The 24,976-nt window shown below is 41.0% G+C and overlaps 1 protein-coding gene across 1 annotated transcript in view; it reads left to right on the plus strand.

Annotated features, from left to right (window-relative positions):
* Positions 1 to 24,976, plus strand: part of CCHR5.PART0HXorf58 (chromosome chr5.part0 CXorf58 homolog) — a 776,822-nt gene that overhangs the window by 435,932 nt on the left and 315,914 nt on the right. Inside the window, exon 7 of the mRNA XM_044072297.1 lies at positions 4,199 to 4,330. Coding sequence (XP_043928232.1) covers positions 4,199 to 4,330 — 132 coding nt within the window. The remainder of the gene's footprint in view (positions 1 to 4,198; positions 4,331 to 24,976) is intronic.

The following is a 24,976-nucleotide window of genomic DNA, read 5'->3' on the forward strand; positions in this document are numbered from 1 at the left end:
TCAGAATCATATTCTGTAAGGTCACCTTTAACTATAGTTCAGACAATGAAACAGTCAAATACAAACAAGTATGGTAATACAGGTTTTATAACGACATACACATTGATGATACTGCAGATATTTGTCTTATGCGTAAAAATTGGACATTTATTACAGGTGACACAGACCTAACCCAATTTTTGGGTACACAACCTATGGTTATTTATAGAAGGGACCGGAATCTAAAAGATTGGTGTAATGCATGCTCCAATTTTGTTGTAAAAACTTAAGGCAAAATGAGAAAATGCAATTTGTGTACATACTGCAGGTATATTTTAGAAGTGGATGAGTTATCCATAATGGGCACACGTATTATTATTTCAGGACATTATAACTGCAACACAATAGGTGTCATATATGCAGCAATATGCTCAAATTGTTCTGCCTATTATATAGGGAAAACGGAACGAAAGTTAAAATAACGCATATACAAGCACATTCATGACATCAATAAAAATTCACATACTAATGCACTTTACAGACACACAGACCATAATCCAACACATAAATTTACATTTGTAATATTAGAGCAAATACGACAAGCTCCAAGAAGAGGTTCCTGGAAAATATTTTTAGAATCAAGGGAATATTGGTGGCAAGTTTATTTAAATGCTACACAATTCCCAGGTTTAAATGATTCTATTTCTATTTCAAGTATTTTAAAGTTAAAAGTTTATAATAGATAGGGTACTGTGTAATAAATTAAAATATCTAGAGTTTTAGTGTTGGTTTTTAACATATATATTATAATTAATTTTATTTGGATAATTGGATGGTCATTAGCAAGCAAGATTTACTATAAAGCAAGTTGTTTTTATTGTAATGGTTGTCTGAGGAAGGCTGGTGTCACAGCCGAAAGTGCTTACCTTTTGGAAATGAATAAACTTGCATTACTATTCTGGACTGTTCTTTACGCTGCCTATTTGTTTGGTTTGGTTCGTTCATTTTTTGTTTAAACCTACCAACATAGCAAAATCAATTCAACTAAACCTCACAGTGTTACTGCTCAATGCCAGAAGCCTAAATAAAAAACTACACTCCCTCCAGCCCTCCTCATACTGGAGAATATAGACATCTGTGCAGTTACCAAGACATGATTTAAAGAGGTAGAGCGTACCCCTTCCACCCTTTTAGACAAGTAGCTGCACAGAAAAGGGCTAAAGGTGGATGTATTTCGATACACATCAACAACAAACAGGATGACATGCTGGAGTTACTCACCATAGGTAAAATCCCATACTATATCCTAGCCAGCTATAGGCCACTCTCCATGTTCATCACAATGCATACTTGAACTGACTGGAGGCACTTACCATCCAACCTAACACCCTACTCATGGGAGACTTTAATTACACCTTTATAGACTGCAAATCCTACACAACCTCAAATCTACAGGCACAGAGATTCCTGGACAATAAAGCTATCTCCTTCAAAATCAACTCCATAATCCCATTAAAACCAGTAACAGTTAGGAACTATTGCAAGGTAAATTACCTTTTATTAAGTGTTGGATTGTCAAACTTCAGTACCCCTCCAAACCCAGAGAAGACTGCTGAATTGCTGTCAGAAAGTTTGTACAACCATGTCAATGGCTGCATAGAGGCTGCTGTACCTACTAGAAGTAAGCCCAGGACTAGCCTAAAAAACAAACCACCCTGGTGGCATCCCAAATTAAACAGAATATGCAACAAATGGCAAAAATCATTAAGGGTAATTACTATAAAAATAGAAAATCTCTCATCAAAGTAAAAAGGCAACTAAGAGAGAGAGAGATAATTAGGTAAAGCAAAGCCAATATTGAGGTTAAGATAGCCTCCCAGGTGAAAGATCAAGGGCAGCACACAGCAGTGTGTTGAACTGGTGGTTAATGGTGCCATATTCACTGAGCCAGGCAGTATAGCAAACCTGTTAGTGGACAAATTCAGTTTCAACTTTACCCCTCTGTCTCGCCTCTAACCATTGCCTCAAACATAACCCCCTCCAGCGATAACTAGGGAATATGTACTGGCAGCGCTCACTAAAACCAAGAACACAGTCTCAGTGGGCCCTGATAACATTCCAGGACTCCTACTAAATAGTCTAAAATATGACTTATTAGGACCCCTGGAGTCATTATTTAACTATAGTCTTAAAATAGGCTTTTTGCCACTTGAATGGAGGACTGCAGCTGTCACCCCCTTCATAAGGGAGGACATTCAATAGATCCTGAAAACTAAAGACCATTAGTCTAACTAGTCTTATTTTCAAAGCCACGGAAGGAATTGTCATGGAAATTATCAACAAGGACATAGGAGACCCCTCAGACACTGGCTCCATCCCAGTTTGTCTTTGTCAGAGGAAGGTCATGCTTACTGAATCTGGTGGACTTCTTTGAAAAGGTGACTTAGGCAATGGATGAGGGGAAGATGGTGCATACTGCCAACCTAGATCTAGCTATAGAATTTGATACAATACCATACTCGAGCATTGTCAGCAAACTTATGGAATTAGGTATGATCCCCTTTATAACACAATTGATAGCTAGCTGGTTCAGTGATAGGATCCAAGAGGTTAGAATTGGTGATGCCACCTCCACAGAGAGGCCGATCACCAGTGGAGTCCCCCAGGTCTCTGTGCTGGGACCACTCCTGTTTGGCATCTACTTCTCGAATGGCAAAGCCAATGTCAAAGGCCTTTGGCTGACCAAGTTCACAGATGATTGCAAAATGCAGTCATTGAATCCCCTCCAAGATGAAAACATCCATCAGGAAGGTCAAATACAGACAAACACTTGGTGCCAAACCCATGACTTAAAACTCAATACCAAGAAATGCATTGTAGTACCTTTTGGGAAGTCTAACACCCCACATAACTATGTCATAAATAAAACAGCCTTAAACGTTGATTCAGTAGTCGGGGACCTGCAAACTCATGTAGACAGTAAGCTAACCTTCGACCAGCATGTGCCCAGAGTAGTAAGAAAATCCTTCAATATTGCTCAACTTGTAAACAAGGGCATTGCATGTAGATCCATACAGGTCATCATACCAGAGTATAATTCTTCCTTTGGTATGTACCTGACCAGACACATGCATCAACTAGGGTTGGGAGGGTGGCCTAATGGTTAGGGTGTTTGCCTTACAAACACAAGGTGCAGGGTTTGAGTCTCTCAAGGGATAATTGGCTAGGCTTACAATGGCTCACAAGGGCAATTAGCCTAGTACGAACCTATGAACGAACCTATAAGAATGAACACAGAGGTTCCTTACAAAAAGAATGAGTAAGCACAATGTCCTGTTGATGGGTAACCGGAAATTCAACCCTGGTTTGGCTCCTATGCCTCTGACAGACAGATACAGTCAGTAATTCATCACCTATATAAATCAAATATTTGGGTCACATTTGGGTTGCACAGCTAGGCTTATAAGTGCCCTAGTGGTTGTTAGCCTAGTATACACCTACGAACCTCAGTATTTTCCAAATGTGTCTCCTGTAGCACTATTTGCACGCTGCACTTCTTAATAAAATTAAATATTCTTTCCAGCATTTAAGTTAATTTAATATTAATTAATATATGAATGATTAATAATTTTGAGCTTTACGTATAGCACTCTTACTATGTTATAGGTACAGTGTTCAGAAGATTTTAGTATATTACCACATTGCAGTTTAAAATAATGGCCATAGCAGGAGAAAATGTGACAATTATATAAAAGAGGTTTAGATACTGAAGGCTCAGAGAAAATGCAGTGATGTTGAATGCAAGTATAACTCTGCTAATCAGGTATTAAGTGAAGATATAAATCTAATTAGTGAAAATTTCAGCAAGTTAGTTGTAGCAGTTCTGAACTATGAGAAGTTTGTCAGTCCAAAGCAATATATACAGCTGAATAGCTTAACAGCTGGACTGAGTTCTAAAATATAGCCAGTGTCAAAGATGGAGCAGAAGCATGGGAAATTTTAGCCTGCAACATGTTCAGGGACTGACTAGAAGAGAACAGAGTGCAGAGAAAGAAAAACAGAATGGTGAACATGAGTTTGGGTAAACAAGTATTAAAAATGGCAGAGAAAGTATAATGAGAGGATAGTTTTTGGAAGAATGATGAATGTTTATGGTAGTCCGTAATGTGTCAGCTGGAAACAAGTTATAAAATGTGTGTTCGTTTTATCTGTCTCTTAGGCAGCATCTGATGCATGTAAATTGATGGGCCACAGAAGGTTTTATGATCAACTGATACTAGACGAACTTCACCGTCAACAAATCAAAATAGCTGATGAATATGATATTGCTACCATGAAAGACTATAAGCAAGTGAGTAGAATTAAATTAATACATTAAAACATTAAATCTGTCACTTTTTCTTTTGAACAGTCAGAAATATGAATAGCCCTCATTATTTTATTTTCTCCTTGTCCCTGTTTACATGCCCGGTTAAGTAAGTTACACCATATTTTCCCCTTTTGCAAAGTCCATCAAAGTTCAGTTTTTAGTATGTGTAACAGCAGACAGTAAACATTCAAGTTTTACAAAAAATAAGAAATATCAGAGTCACACAATCAAAGTGGCACTGCTTCATATGTAGTTAATTATCAAACTTTGCAAATAAAGCATCTTTGAAATGAGAAGCGAATGGCACAGCTATCATAACTGTAGGCATTTCATTATGTTCTCGCTGTTTGTTACTTCTCACTTTAGATAGTGGAGCTGAAGCCAGCTCATGTAGATGGGAAATCTGGCACAGACTAGATTGCACTGTCTCCACAGATAACTAATATGCATAATGGTTGTATACCCACTAGTGGCTGGCCCTCTATTTAACTTCTTTTCCTAGAAAAAATGTTTGAAGGACATAACTCTGGGGATTGTTGACAAAAGGAAAATAAAAATTTAAATAATAAAGCAAGTATGAATGGAGTTAACATGATCTTTAGGTGTGATCTTAATACAATGCTTTTCCTAATGAGAGAAAAAGATCGATCTGCAGGAAGAACAGGAAAGGGAAATTATAAAGAATGCCATGAATGTGAAGATAACAGTAATATAGACTTCCCTGACTAGGGGCACCTGTCATTTAGCTGCATCACTTATATGTAGATCATTCATATGATTTCTTAACTCCCCTAACAGTACTCTGTTCTCTGCCATTATTATACAGTGCCATCCCAAAACAGCAAGACAGTGCTGTTGTACACAGAGTACGGAGTACAGCAGGAATGCAGCTTAACAAGTATAGCTGAGGGTGGTATATCCCTTTTATGCTCTATGATGAAAACCATGGGATATTCATATAGCTCTTTTTTCTCTCATTGACTTGTTTGTGTCTTAAGCCTTTAGACTAGCCTCTCAGTTAAATTTCTGCACTTTTCTCTTGTTCCAGTCAGCCTTTTTTTCAGAAACTCTGGAAGTAATGTAGGATATAACTGATTAACCAGTACATGAACTAAATAGCAGAAAATGGCAGATCCTTTAGATAAAACACTGAAGGACACATGACTTTTCTTCCAAATAGCTAAAATGATTTTTTATGCAAAATTGTGCTGTGAAAAGGTCAGATGGCCTCTCATTAATATTTATTCAGATATTTGCTGTTAAGGAAACCATATTGGTAGCTTGACTCATCAATCTCTCTGTTCTAGTTGGCTCTTTGTTGAAAAACTAGTAAACAAAACAAGAGCCAAGGCGGAAAGCAAAACCAATAAAAGTAGAAACCACCAACTGTAGGTACAAATAAATCAGGTCCCAGAATGTAAAGCAAAACGAGATTTAATTCCACTGCGTTTCAGGTACAATAGCAGCAAAAAAGAACGATGTCCACAGAATCACAAGCAGCAAGAAAATACGTTTGTTAAGACACAACGTTTCGTCATCAACTTCATCAGTAATGACCAGCATAGTACAACTTTTCCTTATATAGTGTGTTCTCTGCAATTAACCTTTAAATTAACCAATCATGCTGTGAAATACAGAAGAATTACCCTGAATGATTTAAATACTAAAATTGACCATGAATACACAATAAATATATTTAGATATCATATCAAATGTTAAGTACATATCAACTTAAAAATGCATACATATTCATTAGAAATAAAAATAATTTTAATCAAAATTGCTTAAAATGTTTTAGATTTTGTCACTGATAGTGCATAAATTATTATCCTTTATATAGTAGTTTACACCATCTAGTGGTCAAGCTAAGAAACACAATAAAATACAAAACACTTTTTGAATGATAAATAGTTTAAAATATACAGTTGTTTGTAACTATTCATTTTATTACCCAAACATTAAATTTTAAAGGGTTTGTTGTAAATATTGTAAAATTTAATTAAAAAGTTTTATTAAAAGTTTACCAGGGAGATAAATATTTTCCATATTGAAATATATTGAAATATATTAAAAAAATATATTAAAAAATTCCCTAGAGCTTTGCTGCCCTTAATTTAAGTACTGGTGCAAGAGACACCATATCATTTAGTCCCAAGTTTCTGCCTGAATCAAGAATTAATTGCCAGTGTAACTCCCTGTATTCAATCAGCGTTTCCCACATACCACCTCTGGGGTTGTGGGGAACCACTTCAAGCACAAAAAACTGATAACCTGTTGTTTGACATTTCATAGAATGTTTACTCAGTGCATTTTTGTCTTTTTTCATTCTGACGTCATAGAGGTGCTCATAAATTCTTTGTTTGAGCTTTCTCTCGCTTTTTCCTACGTAAAAGGAAGAACATTTCTTACATATAGCAATGTAAATAATACCACTGGTATCACAGTTTGCAAAGCTGTCTAGAAATAGTGTCTTATTTCTTGCCTCTAAAAAAATTGAGCTACCAGTCTGTAAATAGGTGCAATAATTACACCTACCACATTTAAACAGTCCTTTCTTGGCTTTACTATTCTTACTTATTCTGTTAGATTTTTGGCCATACTCTAAAATATTCTTTATGTTTCTCCCTTTTCGATAAGTGTATGTTACTTCTTTATCAAAAATGCCTTCCAAATCCGAAATTTCTGAAAAGGCATTCCATTCTTTGGCAAAAATTTCCTTGATTAAAACTGAATGTTCGTTGAAAGTGGTGACTAACCCTGTACTGTGTTGATCAGAGTCAACATTAGTATTTTGCCCCATTGTACCTGTGTCTTTTGTACCTAAAATGGGAGCAAAAGGACCTTTCCTTTTCTTGTTTACTTATTCTAAAATACTGTTAAAATAGTCATATGAATAACCTCTCTTAACAAAAAATTCTCTAAGTACCTTAATTTCATTAATAAATTTATTTATTTATTTTATTTTATTTTATTTATTTTATTAATTTTATCAGCATTAAAGGTACAAAGCAATACTTTTTGGAATTGTAATATACTTCCAGCCATTGTGAAACTTGAAACAAGATTATCAGTTCTCAGGAGCATTGTATGCTATTTTTGTACAAGTGCGTTCAGATTTGTAATTAATGGTCACATTAGATGTGCTGCTTGCTTATTGTACATGTAATCGTGCAGTAATTACTAATGTATGCTGTACCGCAATTGTGAAAGGAGATTTTTCTCTATAGGATTAATACAGCAGCAGTACTACAGTTGAACATGACGTTTAGTGGTAATTACTATTAAGGCAGCATGTTTGTGGCTAGCTGCAGAGCAGCAACACTGCAAAGTATGGCAGATATGGGTAGTGACACCCCTATAGATCAGTATATACAAAATCTGCTCATGTCTGCAGGCAGTAAAAAACAAACGTAAATATACAATGTCAGGCTGCCAACAGGCAAGTATTACACAGAAAACAGGAGACAGGGCTGTCTGGAAAAAAAAGTCATGTGCTGGGTAAACTAAAATGAAGTATGTTTACTGGCTATACTGTTACCTTACTGTGGGCATACTGTTTCTGGTGGTAGTTTTGTTAAGCCTGCATGTTTCTGTCAATATTATACTGACAGGCATATAGTATCACCACAGAGGTAGTTGACCATTTAAGATGTTGTTGAATAAATGTATTCATATCCCATATCCTCACACAGTTTATTCTTTCCTCACACATCATAATGCCTGACAAAGGCCCAGCTCAAAAAAAAAAAAAAAGTACTTCCTATGTAAAGAATGAGATTGCACTGCTGGCTATCTGTCTTCACAGCCGATGTTCAGCCAGGAGACATCTGACCAGTATTGCTGTGACTGGGCTTGAAGGGATGAGGTTAGTGATGTCAGTGCTAGCTGCTGGTTCCATTACAGAACCACTTGCCAAATGTAGAGACTGTAGGCTGAAACATTTGTTCAAGAAGTTTCCACACATTCTTTGTGATTTATGGGACTTCTTAGACAAACTCAGGGATGTCAAATGTTTAAGACAACTGGCTTTTTGTCACAATGGACATTAAAAGCCTTTTTACTGACATTCCTCACGAGACTAGTATGACATGCTTCAATAATATCCTTATAAAATATAAATGGCTAAAATTTGAGGATGTTAGATTTACAGATTTCATGGAATTGCTGTTAAAGAATAGTTTTATCTACTTTGTTAGTGAACATTGTGGTGCTGCGGTAGCGTTGTCGCCTCACAGTTAGACGTTGCACGTTCGATTCTCAGAGCGTCTTCTGTGTGTCGACATGCGTGAATGGGCGTTCCTTCGCTGAAGGTTGTGCGTTAGGCCCGCAAGCCAGCACGTAAAAATCTACTGCCAATCATTAATGGACCGGTGTTCCGCTGTGGCGACCCCTAACCGGGAAAAGCCGAAAGACAGAAGAAGTTGGTGAACATTTTAATAACTTCAAGGTGTTGCATTGGGCGCTGCTGAGCCTCAACTTTTGCTAACGCAGTTTTACTTAGGTGGCAAGTTAAGGAGGTGACAGTAACTTAAAAGCCTGCCTCAGGAACTCGCCAGGTTTTATCTTCAAGAATCGGACCAATATTAAGGGCATTTTGGAGAGACTGCCAGGGTTTTGTGATAATGGCTCAGTTAAAACCTATAAATGTGGTCGTTGCAACCATTGCCTTATACTGATACTGAAAGTGAGGGTGACTTGTTGAATAAAATCAACAAATGGCAGTTTAAAACTAGATTTTAAAACTAGATTTTCATGCACCACAGGTAGGGTTGCCAGGTGCCACACTTGACATGCGTTCTATGTGGGCAAGACAATCAACTCTTTAAATAAAAGAATGTAACAATATTTGGATAGCATTAGCAAAAATTACAACAAAAGCACCCTAGCTAGGCACGCACAAGTATGTATTCTTTTTCAGAAGTTTACATTTCTGTGCTGGAAAAAAATGTCAGACTTGTACATAGGTGAAAGGCAGAATCAACTATTGCACAGGGAAATGGTCTGTCAGATCTGAGTTGATGCCATGAACCCACCTTGATTAAAGAAAGGGATCTCAATCGCTAGTGAACAGAAGTGCAGAGCTGTTAAGCTTTGATATTTAACAATTTGAATAATTTTTCACTTTTGTCACGTTTTACGCTTTTGCAGTTTTTCAGAAATGTTTTTAAATGTGGAAATGTCATATGTTTACTAGCTACTTCTGTATTCACATAACATTAGATCTAATGTTTTTAATGCTCTTTACCTTTTCTATTTTTATTAGTACTTCTGCCAGCTCCTCCATCCTTCTAGTAATTTCATCTATTTCCATTGGTAATCTGTCCCTTACCATAGTTGGTAAGTTCTTAGTACTTATACCTTTGAGCTATCTCTTAATTCCATAGCTGGTATTATTTTTTCCTTTCTTTGTTGAAAAAACTTGGAAGGATGCTATTCATGTCTTCTTCCTAACTCTTTCTGTGGATATGTATATTCCTTGCCTCCTTGCATACATTTAGTGATGTGCTCTGAATATTTTCAGAAGAAAATAAAATAATACAAATATACAGCAAAGAAGTATGAATATGAACATTATTGAAAGTTTAAGCAGCAAAGGCCTCTGGCACAGTCTAAACTTTTCAGGGATGGTATAAAATGCATAAAAAGTCTTTCAATGTATTTTATATCACAGACTTACAGCTATGATTCAGAAAAACGCTCACTGTGATAGCAATCAGCATTCCTCGGTTTCTCATCTGGGCACAGTGCATCTCAGAGCATTATCGCTTAACAGTGTGTAAACTTAATGCTCATATGCAACTAATGACTAATCCTGTTAATGCCCTTAATAGGACCTGTGATGAGAGAGAGAGAGAGAGAGAGAGAGAGAGAGAGAAAGCTGCAGTAGCAGCAACAGAGTAAAATCAACTGAAGAGAAACTTAGAAGGTGCATTTGCCTCAGTGCTAGGAAGTGAGAATATGAGAAAAGCAGCTTACCACTTTAAAGCAGCCACTGTTCTGCTGAAATCTTTTTTTGAACAAATGAATGGATGGAAATGGGAACATAGGAGAGTCGGAAAAAGCAGAGGAAAACATACAAGAAAAACAGGTAAGGATGGTTGGGGGTACTTTTTTGTAGCACAGGTGGCCTTTTCTTTTTTCTCAAAAAGGAAACCTATAAAAGGATGTAAAAGAAGGTGAAGGTATGATAAGAGTTTGAGTGGTGGTAGCAGGGGCAAATGCACAAATGCATAGAGATAGAAGACTTAACATTGGAGGTGCTGACTCACTGAAGTGTGGGAGGACAGGAGAGTCACAGACATCATACAGAGCAAAAGGAAAGAAGCTGGTGATGAGGAGTACTGACAACAAACAGAGGAGGGCAATAACATAAAAATGAAGGTTACAACAGGATGGGGGATATGGTGTCATCCAGGGAGGGGAGTGGTCATGCAGCACCTGTTCACCCTTCACACTGGGTCCGTCCTAAGGTGTTGCTAGCAAGCCCTGGCAGAGATGAAATGTACTATTCTTTTCAGTTAGCCAATACAAGCATCCAACCACTGATCCACCAGCTCCCCCACAACATCCACCATTCCAGTAGGAACCATATTACTCCCAGCTGGTGAAGCACCACAGAGCATTATAGTTGGTAATGTCACTGTCCCCATGGAGGCAGCCCTGGATGTTTTTTTCTTGGGGAGATGCAGGGGCTAGCTGAGGGGATGGTACAACCAGGGCTAGCCTCTGGCACTGCCATGTCAGTCGCAGTACATAGCTGCAAAATAAAGAGGGAGAAATAACATAACAAAATAAGTTTTTAAAAAAATGACGCCAACAAAATCAATGAGGGTTGAGAAAGAAATTGTTATACAAACAATATATGAACTGCAAAAGACATTTATGACTAATGACTTCATACAAGTTGTAACTACAGTTGCAAAAGCCTGCGTGCTTTGCAGGTGCACATGCAGGTTCATGTGCAAGAGCCTCTTAGCATGAGTATAGCTACAACAACAATATATACATAGAGCAATTCAGAAACAGAAATGAGTTAGGCTCTCATCTGCATAATCACCATGCACAGAGGCCTGAATTGAAGAAAATAACCCCCAACAGCTGTAAAAAGACTCTTTACATTTCAGGATACTGCAGGTAACAATGCAATTGAATAGTGTTACATCTGCACAAAACTGTTGAAAAAGTATTATAATTCTTTGTGAGGAAAGTCTTGGCTTTTTCTGACATTTACTTCAACTGGTCTGCCTTCAGCAGGTTCTGTTTGTAGAACTATGTATACAATATGAAGTTTTAATGTAATGAGAGAATTTAAAGCTACTGCTGTAGTAAGAAGTGCAAACAAAGCATGTGTACTAATCAAAAGGGGAGTTTACCTAGGGTGAACGTTTTTGGGGTGAAGGAACAATTCAGCATTAAAGGTACAAAGCAATACTTTTTGGAATTGTAATATACTTCCAGCCATTGTGAAACTTGAAACAAGATTATCAGTTCTCAGGAGCATTGTATGCTATTTTTGTACAAGTGCGTTCAGATTTGTAATTAATGGTCACATTAGATGTGCTGCTTGCTTATTGTACATGTAATCGTGCAGTAATTACTAATGTATGCTGTACCGCAATTGTGAAAGGAGATTTTTCTCTATAGGATTAATACAGCAGCAGTACTACAGTTGAACATGACGTTTAGTGGTAATTACTATTAAGGCAGCATGTTTGTGGCTAGCTGCAGAGCAGCAACACTGCAAAGTATGGCAGATATGGGTAGTGACACCCCTATAGATCAGTATATACAAAATCTGCTCATGTCTGCAGGCAGTAAAAAACAAACGTAAATATACAATGTCAGGCTGCCAACAGGCAAGTATTACACAGAAAACAGGAGACAGGGCTGTCTGGAAAAAAAAGTCATGTGCTGGGTAAACTAAAATGAAGTATGTTTACTGGCTATACTGTTACCTTACTGTGGGCATACTGTTTCTGGTGGTAGTTTTGTTAAGCCTGCATGTTTCTGTCAATATTATACTGACAGGCATATAGCATCACCACAGAGGTAGTTGACCATTTAAGATGTTGTTGAATAAATGTATTCATATCCCATATCCTCACACAGTTTATTCTTTCCTCACACATCATAATGCCTGACAAAGGCCCAGCTCAAAAAAAAAAAAAAAGTACTTCCTATGTAAAGAATGAGATTGCACTGCTGGCTATCTGTCTTCACAGCCGATGTTCAGCCAGGAGACATCTGACCAGTATTGCTGTGACTGGGCTTGAAGGGATGAGGTTAGTGATGTCAGTGCTAGCTGCTGGTTCCATTACAGAACCACTTGCCAAATGTAGAGACTGTAGGCTGAAACATTTGTTCAAGAAGTTTCCACACATTCTTTGTGATTTATGGGACTTCTTAGACAAACTCAGGGATGTCAAATGTTTAAGACAACTGGCTTTTTGTCACAATGGACATTAAAAGCCTTTTTACTGACATTCCTCACGAGACTAGTATGACATGCTTCAATAATATCCTTATAAAATATAAATGGCTAAAATTTGAGGATGTTAGATTTACAGATTTCATGGAATTGCTGTTAAAGAATAGTTTTATCTACTTTGTTAGTGAACATTGTGGTGCTGCGGTAGCGTTGTCGCCTCACAGTTAGACGTTGCACGTTCGATTCTCAGAGTGTCTTCTGTGTGTCGACATGCGTGAATGGGCGTTCCTTCGCTGAAGGTTGTGCGTTAGGCCCGCAAGCCAGCACGTAAAAATCTACTGCCAATCATTAATGGACCGGTGTTCCGCTGTGGCGACCCCTAACCGGGAAAAGCCGAAAGACAGAAGAAGTTGGTGAACATTTTAATAACTTCAAGGTGTTGCATTGGGCGCTGCTGAGCCTCAACTTTTGCTAACGCGGTTTTACTTAGGTGGCAAGTTAAGGAGGTGACAGTAACTTAAAAGCCTGCCTCAGGAACTCGCCAGGTTTTATCTTCAAGAATCGGACCAATATTAAGGGCATTTTGGAGAGACTGCCAGGGTTTTGTGATAATGGCTCAGTTAAAACCTATAAATGTGGTCGTTGCAACCATTGCCTTATACTGATACTGAAAGTGAGGGTGACTTGTTGAATAAAATCAACAAATGGCAGTTTAAAACTAGATTTTAAAACTAGATTTTCATGCACCACAGGTAGGGTTGCCAGGTGCCACACTTGACATGCGTTCTATGTGGGCAAGACAATCAACTCTTTAAATAAAAGAATGTAACAATATTTGGATAGCATTAGCAAAAATTACAACAAAAGCACCCTAGCTAGGCACGCACAAGTATGTATTCTTTTTCAGAAGTTTACATTTCTGTGCTGGAAAAAAATGTCAGACTTGTACATAGGTGAAAGGCAGAATCAACTATTGCACAGGGAAATGGTCTGTCAGATCTGAGTTGATGCCATGAACCCACCTTGATTAAAGAAAGGGATCTCAATCGCTAGTGAACAGAAGTGCAGAGCTGTTAAGCTTTGATATTTAACAATTTGAATAATTTTTCACTTTTGTCACGTTTTACGCTTTTGCAGTTTTTCAGAAATGTTTTTAAATGTGGAAATGTCATATGTTTACTAGCTACTTCTGTATTCACATAACATTAGATCTAATGTTTTTAATGCTCTTTACCTTTTCTATTTTTATTAGTACTTCTGCCAGCTCCTCCATCCTTCTAGTAATTTCATCTATTTCCATTGGTAATCTGTCCCTTACCATAGTTGGTAAGTTCTTAGTACTTATACCTTTGAGCTATCTCTTAATTCCATAGCTGGTATTATTTTTTCCTTTTTTTTTCCTGTTCTTCTTTCATCATCCCCCTGCATAAAGGAGGCAGCAATTGTAATGTCAACAACTTCCATCCTATTGCTATCCTGTCCCCCATTTCCAAACTTCTAGAAAAATGTATCCAAATCCAACTCTTACCACATCTCTTAGATAATAACCTTCTAACACCTACACAACATGGTTTTAGGCCAAACCATAGCACTATGACAGCCCTCCTCTCCTTCCTTGAGACTGTTAATAGAGCTCGCGACTCAGGCCACACTGTCTCTACCTTACTACTTGACCTCTCTAAGGCCTTCGACACTATATCACACAGCCTGCTCTTAACCAAACTTTCAGAACTTAACCTCTCTCTCTCCACCATAAATTGGTTCTCCAGCTATTTATCTAATAGACACCAAGCCGTAAAATGGAAAAAGGCCACTTCCTCTTTCCTTAATACCCCCACTGGAGTTCCCCAAGGATCAATTCTTGGTCCCCTTCTGTTTAATATATTTATAAATGATTTCCACAAATCCATTCCATTCACTAACATCATCCAATATGCAGACGATTCTACCATTATCTGCTCTGCCACCTCTTCCTCCTTGCTTCAAAAACTTACTCAAGAAGCTTTTTCAATCACAGAACATTGGATGAAAATAAATCACTTAGCCCTCAATGCCTCCAAAACAAAGCTAATGGTATTTACCCCTTCTAAATCCACTTACTTCGACATAAACACCTTCTCTATCACAAGCCAAGATAACACACCCTTGGAACTGGTGTCTGAAACCAAGTTACTTGGTGTACAAATTGACAGTCAGTTCAATTTCAATTCCCATCTACAACTGAATATTAAAAAAAAACATCAAAAACTAGGTATGCTCTACCGGCAGAATCAGTACCTTACAAGCTCCTCCAAAATCACTCTTGCTTCCTCCTTTCTTATCCCCTCCCTCCTCTACGGGGCTCCATTGTTAACTAATCTGCAGACCTCTCTAAAAAACCAGCTTGCTTCCTGCTGTAATAAAATCGCCAAATTCGCTAACAGCCACAGATCATCCACCCATCACTGTTCCTCTCTCCTAAAACTAAATTGGCTTGAACTACCCAATCACCTCACATATATACAACTGACTTTAGCTCATAAGCTCATTCTCAGCCCCTCTCTTTGTCCCTCCCTGTCTTCTGCCTTTAAAATGCACCTACCAAACAGAGTCTTAAGATCTAGCAATCAAAACCTACTAGAACTTCATAAACCATCCCATCCCCCAGGCAAACACCTACTATCCTTTAATCTAGCCCGCCTTTGGAACTCACTCCCACCATCCATACGCACCACCTCCAATCAGCACATGTTCAAAAAATCTCTTCATACACATTTAAAATCCCAATGGGAATGCTCTTGCTCTCACCCCTCATAAACATATGATTACCTCACTTTACCTAACAAATCTTATGTGCCTACTAAAAACCACTCCATGTTGTAAAATAACATGACTATCTTATCATGTTTACCTCACATTAATCTTCATTGTATTGTATTGTTTTGAATGCCTGTAAATTTTGACCATAATGTTTTATCTTTTACTTTGTATAATTTTAGTAATAATCTTGTAAGTACCTAATCTGCCTGATTTTTGGAGCTTTTCTCCCCAGGACTCCATTGAAAACGGGTTCTTTTTGGCCCAATTGGACTATCCTGGTAAACCAACTGCAAATAAATAAATAAATAAATAAATAAATAAATAAATAAATAAATAAAATTTAAAAAAAAAATATTTCCTTCTGTCTTCCTTATCTCATCGCCAATAATGGCGGACCAAAAAGAATCTCCTTCAAAACCTTCAAGAGGCACCTCGGGATTTAAAAGGTGTAGGAAATGTGAGGGTAAAATGCCCAATTTAGACGGGCACACTTTATTTGTTTATTGTCTGGGCAAGATTCACCTGTAAGAAAATTGTGTGATTTGTCATAGGTTCTCCTCCCGTATGTTGACAGAAATGAAGAACAAACTTATTTTAAAAGGACTATTGAAATCTCCTTTTGACTAGGCCATTTCTGGTTCCAAGGAGAAAACTAGTGATACAGGAACTTCTTCCTCACATGGTTCAAAGAAATTATCTTCCTTAGTTCTGAGTGCTTTGGAACTGACTAAAAAACTCTCACAAATTTCCTCTGTACCGAAGAGTTCATCGGCACCGGAAGACCTGTCTACGCCAACAAAATTGACTTCAAATTAGACAGACGCTTCCACATTGGTACCAACAGATCAACCAGTACCTAAGATTCTGCAGCTATCTATCCTCTCAAGAACTCATATAGATCTCCCTCCACGGCATCGGTGAGGTCTAATAAGAGTCTGTTGGAAGATGACATTATGAGGCTAGTGGATCAGCTACTTGTGGCGAGAGGATTACCTTCAGTTCTGAGCCAATTCAGTGTTGAAACTGTGTATCCTATGACCCCCTCATACCCTCCTGCTCCAACTCTACATGAGCCTTTGGAGTCTTCAATCCCGAAACTTCCGGCTCAGGGTGAATCGGTTCCGATAGCCTTTTCGTCTTCTGTTCCGACAACCATCTTGAGTATCTCTGAGCTTTTGACACCAGAGGCGTCCCAGGGTCGCTACTCTCTGGTCGGTTCTGAGATGCATGGTACTTTTTTGGTTCCTTCTGACCCATCTATGCCTCTTGGTGCCTCGGCCGTTGTAGTGCCGACCCAGGCTACTGATCTGGGGGCAGTCTCCTCAGTGTGGGGTGTGACCCCAGTTCCGAAGCAGTCTTTTTTCAGTTCTGGGCTGCCATCCCTCTATGGGGGGACCTGCTATCTGGATTATGGAGAAGGCATTATCCATTGGAGATTCTCAGTCCTTGTCATCCCTGTTGGGACATATTTCTTCTTCCTCTCTACCTGAGCTACCATTAGTCTTACTCTGTGGGCAGAAGGCACAAAAGTCCCAGGCGATTCCCACTTTAGTGGTCTCCTCTTCAAAAACTTCCCTGGAGCATCCCCCCGAGGAAGTCCCTGTGAAGAGGAAGTGCAAGAGGAAGCACCTGGACTCCCAAGAAGAGTCTTATACCGAAGATACTGATTTCAATGAAGGGGAAGATTCCCCCAGGTCACCCCCTGATGATGATTCTTTCGGGGACATCCTGGAAATCCTAAAGCAGAGGGGTGGCTGGTCATCCACCCAGCTTTCCTCTGAGGAATCAGTATACCTGGAGGCTTTTCATGCCCAACCCTCCACATCTTGGATCTCTCCGCCTACCGACAATCTGATAAAACTGATTGTTCAGCAGGTGTGGAAGATGCCCGATGCCATAGAGCCAATCCCCAAGAGACCAGACTGTGTACTATCAGCACCAAAAGAAGAACCACATTGGTCTAAGGGAATTCCTGTTGATGCCATGGTGGTAGCAGCTGCCACCAAGAGGTAACTTGCGGAAGAGAGCCCTACTATCCATCCTCCTAAGGAGTCTTGGATGTTGGATAGATTTGGGAAGCATGTTTATGCTTCAACAACCTTCGCTCTGAGGTCCTTGAATTATATGGCACATTTTACCAGATTACAAAGAGATTTGATTAAAGAACTTTTAAATACTCTCTCAGGAGCAGTAGCTAAAGAGATCAGTGACAAAGCTTCCTCTCAGCTAGCAACCCTAGAGTCTATTTCCAACTCGTCCATGAGGCTCATAGCACATGCAGCTGAAGGGATGACCAGGGCAGCTGGTTCAGGTATAGTCATCAGAAGGCACTTCTGGATGCACGTATGACTTTGTGGAGCCATTTAAAGTGTCATTCATCAATTTGTTTGGCCCAAAGGTTAAAGATACTCTAGACAGAAGTGAACAATATGGTAAGACCTTATCTGCTGTAAGCATATGTTTCTCTATCCCTCAGAGACTTTACTCAAGGAACCAAAGGAGTGGGAGACTATGGTTTAGAAAATCCAAGGGGCCTTTCCATGACTCATGAGACAAGGACTTCCCCGGGGCAGAGGGGGAAGCAACAGAAGACACCGCCCTAGGGGCAGAAATAGACTGCAGAATCAGGGGTCTAGAGAATCTTTCTTTGGCACTTCCTATCAGCATCCCTGAAAGGATACCCAATTGCCTTCCTCTGGAGGCAGTCAGGGGATGATTATCCCTGCACCTACCAGCCTGACAATCAATAACTTTGGACAAATGGAGGCAGGGAATAATATCCAGACGCTACGAGATTCCACTATCTGTAACTCCCAAAGCCTAGAAAAAATTCCCAGATGTTCCACCCAGTCAAAGGGAATCAGCAGTCTTAGAAATTCAAAATCTGCTCAAAGAAAGCATCGTCCAAAAAGTCCCACCAGACCAAACAGGATCCAGGTTTACTCAAGATTCTTTTTAGTGCACAAAAAAACAGGGGACTGGAGATTCTTTTTGGATCTCAGCCAGTTCAACAAGTTGGTTTAACAAATCAAAGTCTCGATACAAGCCATACTTCCCTTTTTGGAAAAAGGCAATTGGATGTGCTCTATAGACCTCAAGGATGCTTATTACCACATAAAAATGGAAAAAAGCTCCAGGAGGTTTCTAGCAAGTCATTATCAGTTCAGAGCACTGCCCTTTGGACTCACCACAGCACCTAGGGTGTTTACCAAATGCATGGCAGTGGTTGTAGCTCACCTTAGACTGCAAGGTTTTCGAGTCTTTCCGTACCTTGATGAATGGCTTCTCACCGCTACCACCAGGTGTCGCTTAGAACAGGCAAGAGATTATACCATGAATGTTTGCACATCTCTAGGCATTTCAATAAATCTTGAAAAATCCAACCTGCAACCTTCGCAGCAATTGGATTTCATAGGTGCTTTGTTTAAACACTGTCTCAGGAATAGGTTCTCTTCTTCCAGAGATACTACAAAGTATCAAGGCCATAGTCAGACAAATTCTCCAAAGCAACAGAGTCCCAGCAAGACTTATCCTTCAAATCTTAGGATCAATGGCAGCGTCAATCACTTCGATTCCGCTACAAGGTTTCATATGCAAATACTACAGTGGCTACTAGCAACATGATGGTCTCTGATTCACCAACCAATGTCTTACTTAGTCTTGATCACCAACTATTGCAAACAAGACCTCCAATGGTGGCTTCACTCTGACCAGATTGCTGGTTGGGGTTCGGAGCCGATCCTCGGCTCCGACTCTGCCATTTTACTATAGCTCGAGAGCTTATACTGGCTGGAGGTTAACCCCTATCCCAACATGCCTAACGGTAGCTACCCAGATTTCATTTGCCACTTGCAGCATCAAGATTGCGATTACTGGCTCAGGCTAAGTACTTAGTTTTTTCGTATTTTGCTATCTTCCTGTTTCAGGATTATTAGCAGTTTAATTACCTTTGTGGTGTCAGTTTTAGTCCTTGTTTAGACAAAACAACCTTCTGACCTTCCACAGCTGTTGTTTCTTGGTTGTTCTTAGGCCATTGTTTTATTAGGCCTTGCTTTCCCCTTGAGCCTGTTTAATTTAGAGGGTTCTTCTCTTCTTTCCTCACTTTCTGTTGGAGCAGCCATTTAAGTTAGAGGCTCTCCTATTGGGGGAGTCGCCATTTTACTTAGAGGCTCTCCCCCTTCTTCCTTTTCCAAAAAAAAAAGTTATCCTTATTTCTGGTAGTGTTTGTATTTTTTTTTTTTGCCATTAAGCCTTGTTTTTTTTTTGCTGTTTGGACATACTGGATACCAGAAGACACAGAGTCAAAATCCTCTGGCTTTAAGAAGTGCAACTCGTGCTGCCAAAAAATATCCCTTACGGATGGGCAGACTGTTTCAGCGCTGTTCACCTGCAGGACTCATGCTCTATCTGTCATGCTTTGAGTTAGAGTCCTGCAAGAGAGAAAAAACAAACTGATTTTGCGTGGCCTTCTGAAGAACCCTCGGGATCCTTTGTCTCTGGTTCCTCAGCCAGCTACACACACTGACAAATCTGCTAAACCATCCTCAATGGTTCCAATTTTGGAACAACCAAAATCTGCTGTGAAATCTTCGGCTCTGTTGGTTCTCAGTGTTGGCTCTGACAAAGCTATGTCTCCTGCGGCTCCATCAGTGTCTCAGAGTCAGTCCGGGCCCATAAAAGAACCAGGTCTCCCTCTTTGGAGCCAATGCGCTCTGCTCCACAGTCTCCATTGTTGCAGTCTATGTTAGGCAATCACCAGTTGTCCTCTCGGTCCTCCAGGCTTTCGGACCATGATGTGGAGAGAGTGGTTAATAGGCTCCTCAAGTTGCAGGAAATTGCCAAATTGCTATCAAGCCCAGCCCACAAAGAACTGGCTCCTTTGGCCCATCCAGCTTCTGTATCGGTTCCTCCTCCGACTCTCTTGAGCTTGGAGCTGGAGTGCATGAACATCGTGGTGGTGGAACCATCGGCTCTGGTTACTTCTCCTTTATCGGTTCCGACTCCCACTCCAATCTCCTCGATGTCTCAGTCCATCGAGGGATCTGGGTGCCAAAGCTTTCTCATCGGCTCTGAGGGGGGAAGTGGCATTGGACACTTGTCTGACCCTGCTCTTACTCTCGGAACTTCGGCGCAGGTGACCTCTGCTCCCACATCAGCCTCGGAGCCGTCACTCTCAGTTTGCAGGAGATCTCTGGACTCTTTGCAGACAGGGGCCCCTTCTGCTTGGGACCGTGGCGCCTTTGGGGTGATGAGAAGTGTCCTGTCTCCTGAGGCCACTCCACCCTCTGCTCCACCCCCCTTGGTGCCTGTGCATGCCTTTGAACCTCCTCCTCCCTCCACGTGTAGGGAACCTATGCCCCAGGATGCCCCATTGGGCGACCTCACTTCTTCTGAAATCTCCCACCAAACATTCAGAGGAGGTCCCTCAGAAGAAAAAATGTAAGAGGAAGCATCTGGACTCCCCTGTGTCCATCACTTCAGACACAAACTTGGATGAATTGGAAGGGTCCCGACGGTCCCCGTCTGAGGATGTCTCCTTTTCGGACATCTTGAAAATCCTTAGAGGTGTGGCTGGAAGTCCCTAGCCCCTTTTTAGGATGAGTCTGTCTACCTGGACATATTTGGTTCCCAACCCTCCATCTCTTGGGTGTCTCCACCTTTTGACCCACTTTTGTCTGTAGTGAGTAGGAAGGTGTAAGTGCTCCACAGACTATGGAACTGGTTCCGCGGAGACCAAATAAATTACTGACCCCAATGACAAGTCCTCCCTTTCCAAAGGGGTTCCTGTTGATGCTATGTTAGTGGCAGCAGCCACTAAGAAGGAACTTGCAGAAACTCCATCTGTCCATCTGCTGAACAAAGGAGTCCCATATGATGGACAGGTATGGGAAGCATATGTTCTCTTAAGCGACATTTACTCTCAGGTCACTGAATTATTTGTCACACTTCACGCGACTTCAGAGGGATCTCCTAAAGGAGTTGGGAGATGCCCTGCAGGATCCTACAGCTGAGGGAGTTGTGAACAGGGTGGCTTCCCAGCTTGTGACCTTGACTTCAGTGATTAACTCCTCCATGATGCTCATTTCTTACTTGGCAGATGGAGCCAGTAGGGCAGCAGGTACTGGAGTTGCTTTGTGGAGACATTCCTGGATGCGCCTTTGTCAGTTTTCAGAACCCTGCAAGTCCTCCTTTACCAACACCCCTTTTGATGGCTTGTCCTTGTTTGGGCCTCGGGTAAAAGAGACTCTCACCAGGTGTGAAAAGGATGGCAAGACTCTCTCTGCCGTAGGAGTCTGTTTTTCCACTCCATCTAGACCCTACCGTAAAGGTCAGAAGAGTGGTAAAATGTGGTTTCGAAAATCCCAGGGAGCTTCGCCTGACACATGTGGAGATTTTTCCCCCAGGAGCAGGGGGGAAACAACAGAAGAGGCCATCCTCACGGCAGGGGGGGTCCGCAACAGCAGGGCGACAGATATTTTCTCTGCTAGTACCTTCCAGCACTTCTGAAGGGAGGCCCAACTGTCCACCTCTGGAGGCAGTCAGGGGCAGAGTATCTTTGTACTCAACAGCCTGGCAAACTATTACGAAAGATGCATGGGTACTGTCAGCAATATCCAGGGGTTACAAAATTCCCTTTTCCCAGTTACCCCCTTCAAGAACAAAACGTTCAATCCCAGACGTTCCACCTAGTCTTTGGGATCAAGCAATCCTAGAAGTACAAAGATTGCTAGAAAAAGCCATCCAAGAAGTCCCCGCCAACCAAATCGAATCCGGAACTTTCTCAAGGTTCTTTTTAGTTCCAAAAAAAACTGGGGGACTGGAGACCTATCTTGGATCTCAGCAAGCTAAACAAATCAGTAAAAAAAGCGAAGTTCCGGATGGTAACACTGCAGTCCATTCTCTCCTTTTTGGGTCAAGACAATTGGATGTTCTCCATCGATCTCCAGGATGCGTACTACCACATAAAAATGAACAGGCAATCCAGGAGATTCCTACGCTTCCAGCTGGGATCCAGTCATTATCAGTTCAGAGCTCAGCCCTTTGGTCTCACCACAGTCCCCAGGGTGTTCACCAAGCATATGGCAGTGGTCACGGCTCACCTGAGACGTCTAGGATTCCAGGTGTTTCCATATCTAGATGACTGGCTCCTCACTGCTACCACCGAGCATCAACTGATTAAAGCATGGGACTACACAACTCAAACCTAGGCATCACCATAAACTGCGAAAAGTCTGTCTTGTGGCCTTGTCAGTCTATTACCTTCATAGGGCAGACCTAGATACTAGTGCCATGATAGCAAAGCTGCCTCAAGACAGGGTGTCAACCATTTGTCAGCAAGTTTCATTCCTCCTGAAAAAGAAGAGAGTTCAGGCAAGAGAGGTATTGAAAGTCTTGGGCTCAATGGCTGCAGCAATTACTCTAGTCCTTATGGCTCGCTTCTGCATGAGAATTCTGCAATGGCTTCTTTTCACTCACTGGTCGTTCCAGGATTTACCAATGTCACATATGATCTCGATCACGGAATCCTGCAAAAAGGACTTAGTATGGTGGCCTGTCTTCCCCCAGGTCACTCTGGGCAGACCCTTTCTAGACCCCCATCCAGTAGCCACAGTGACCACGGACGCCTCCCAGATAGGGTGGGGGGGGGCATTATCTGGGAGAGGCTGTCCAAAGAATGTGGCAGACACATGAGTACTACTTGTACATCAGTGTTCTAGAGATGACTGGTGCTTCTGGTGTTGCAAGCACCTCAAGACTCTCTACCTACCGGAACTATTGCAATTCAAACAGGAAATATGTCAGTGGTATGGTACATCAACAAACAAGGCAGGACCAGATCTTACCCCTTGTGTTGGGAAGCCCTTTGAGTATAGCAATGGGCGATGTCTTCCCAATGTTTTCTGATTGTGACGCACATTCCTGGAAAATCCAGTGTGATAGCGGACAGGCTCAGCAGGGCTATCCTCATGCCTCATGAGTGGTCCCTGAAGCAAGAAGTTGCGGACTTGATATTTCACAAATGGAGCCAGCCATGCTACAGTCTTTTTGCCACTCCCCTCAACAACAAATGCAGCAGCTACTTCACCTTAGTCTCCCCACTGGGACAGTCACTCAGAAATGCACTTGTTCACGATTGGCCTCCGGGACTACTTTATGCCTTTCCATCTTTTCCTCTGATCCCCACGGTACTTCAGAAAGCAAAGTCACTGGGTTGCAAGCTCATCCTCATTGCTCCTTACTGGCCTCATCAGATATGGTTCCCGTTTCCCATTTCTCTGCCACCATCTACAAGTAGAGCCTTGGATCCTGGACCCAGTTCCAGACCTCCTGATGCATCAGTCAGGTGTGCCCCTCCCCTCCCTCCAAACTCTCAAGCTGACAGCTTGGTTTCTCCACTTCCAGTCTTAGCCAGGCTCCCCAACATTTCCCCGGCAGTACAGCACATCCTGGTGTCTTCTCACAAGCCCACTACCAGAAAGATTTATACTAGTAAATGGAAGAGGTTCTCTTATTGAGCAATGAATAATGATATTGATCCCTTCACTGCTCCTGTTCCCAAGATTCTTGATTTTCTGGACGAAACGTTCAAACGAGGGGCAGCTGCAGCTACCATTAGGGTCCAACTGGCTGCTATCTCCAATGTTCATGTGGAAGAGTTGGACTCTAACATCATGTTCCATAAGCTGTGTAAAGCATTCTTACATGGTACAACCCTTTTATGGCCCCCAGTAAGAGGACCCCCCCCCCCCCAGGACCTAAACTTTGAAAACCCTTTTCTTGATTGCCATCACCTCAGCTAATCAGGTTTCTGAATTAAACACTTCATCTATTCACCCACCGTATCTCGTCTTTCACAAAGATAGAGTTTCTCTCAGAACCAGTCCCTCCTTCTTGCCAAAGGTGTGTTCAGAGTATAATTTAAATCAGTCCATCGAGCTTCCTGTATTTTTCCCCAATTATGGTAACAAGGCAGATTATAGACTCCACCAATTGGATGTTCATAGGCAATTACATTTTTATTTACACAGGACCAAGGACTGTAGAAAATAAGATCAATTGTTTGTATCCTTTGCTGACAATAAACAAGGTTTCCAGTTTCAAAAGTGACCTTATCAAAGTGGCTGTCAGACACAATCATCTATAGTTATGATTTGCGTAACAAGAAGCTTCCAGGCAAAGCCAGAGGACACTCAACCATGGTCTTGGCTACCACTGTTGTCTTCCAAGCCAAATTGCTTTTAGATTCAATCTGTGCAGCAGCAACATGGGCAAATCTTCATACCTTTATCACTCATTACAAAGTGGATATCGTCTCCCAGAACAGGGCATCCTTTGGTTCCACGGTCTTGAAGAGTTTGTTCCAGTGAGCCACCCAAGAACCAGGTGCTGGGGACGCGGTC

The sequence above is a fragment of the Protopterus annectens genome, chromosome 5.part0 (assembly GCF_019279795.1).
Source record: "Protopterus annectens isolate FY-2018-M chromosome 5.part0, PAN1.0, whole genome shotgun sequence".
NCBI classification, from domain to species: domain Eukaryota; kingdom Metazoa; phylum Chordata; order Ceratodontiformes; family Protopteridae; genus Protopterus; species Protopterus annectens.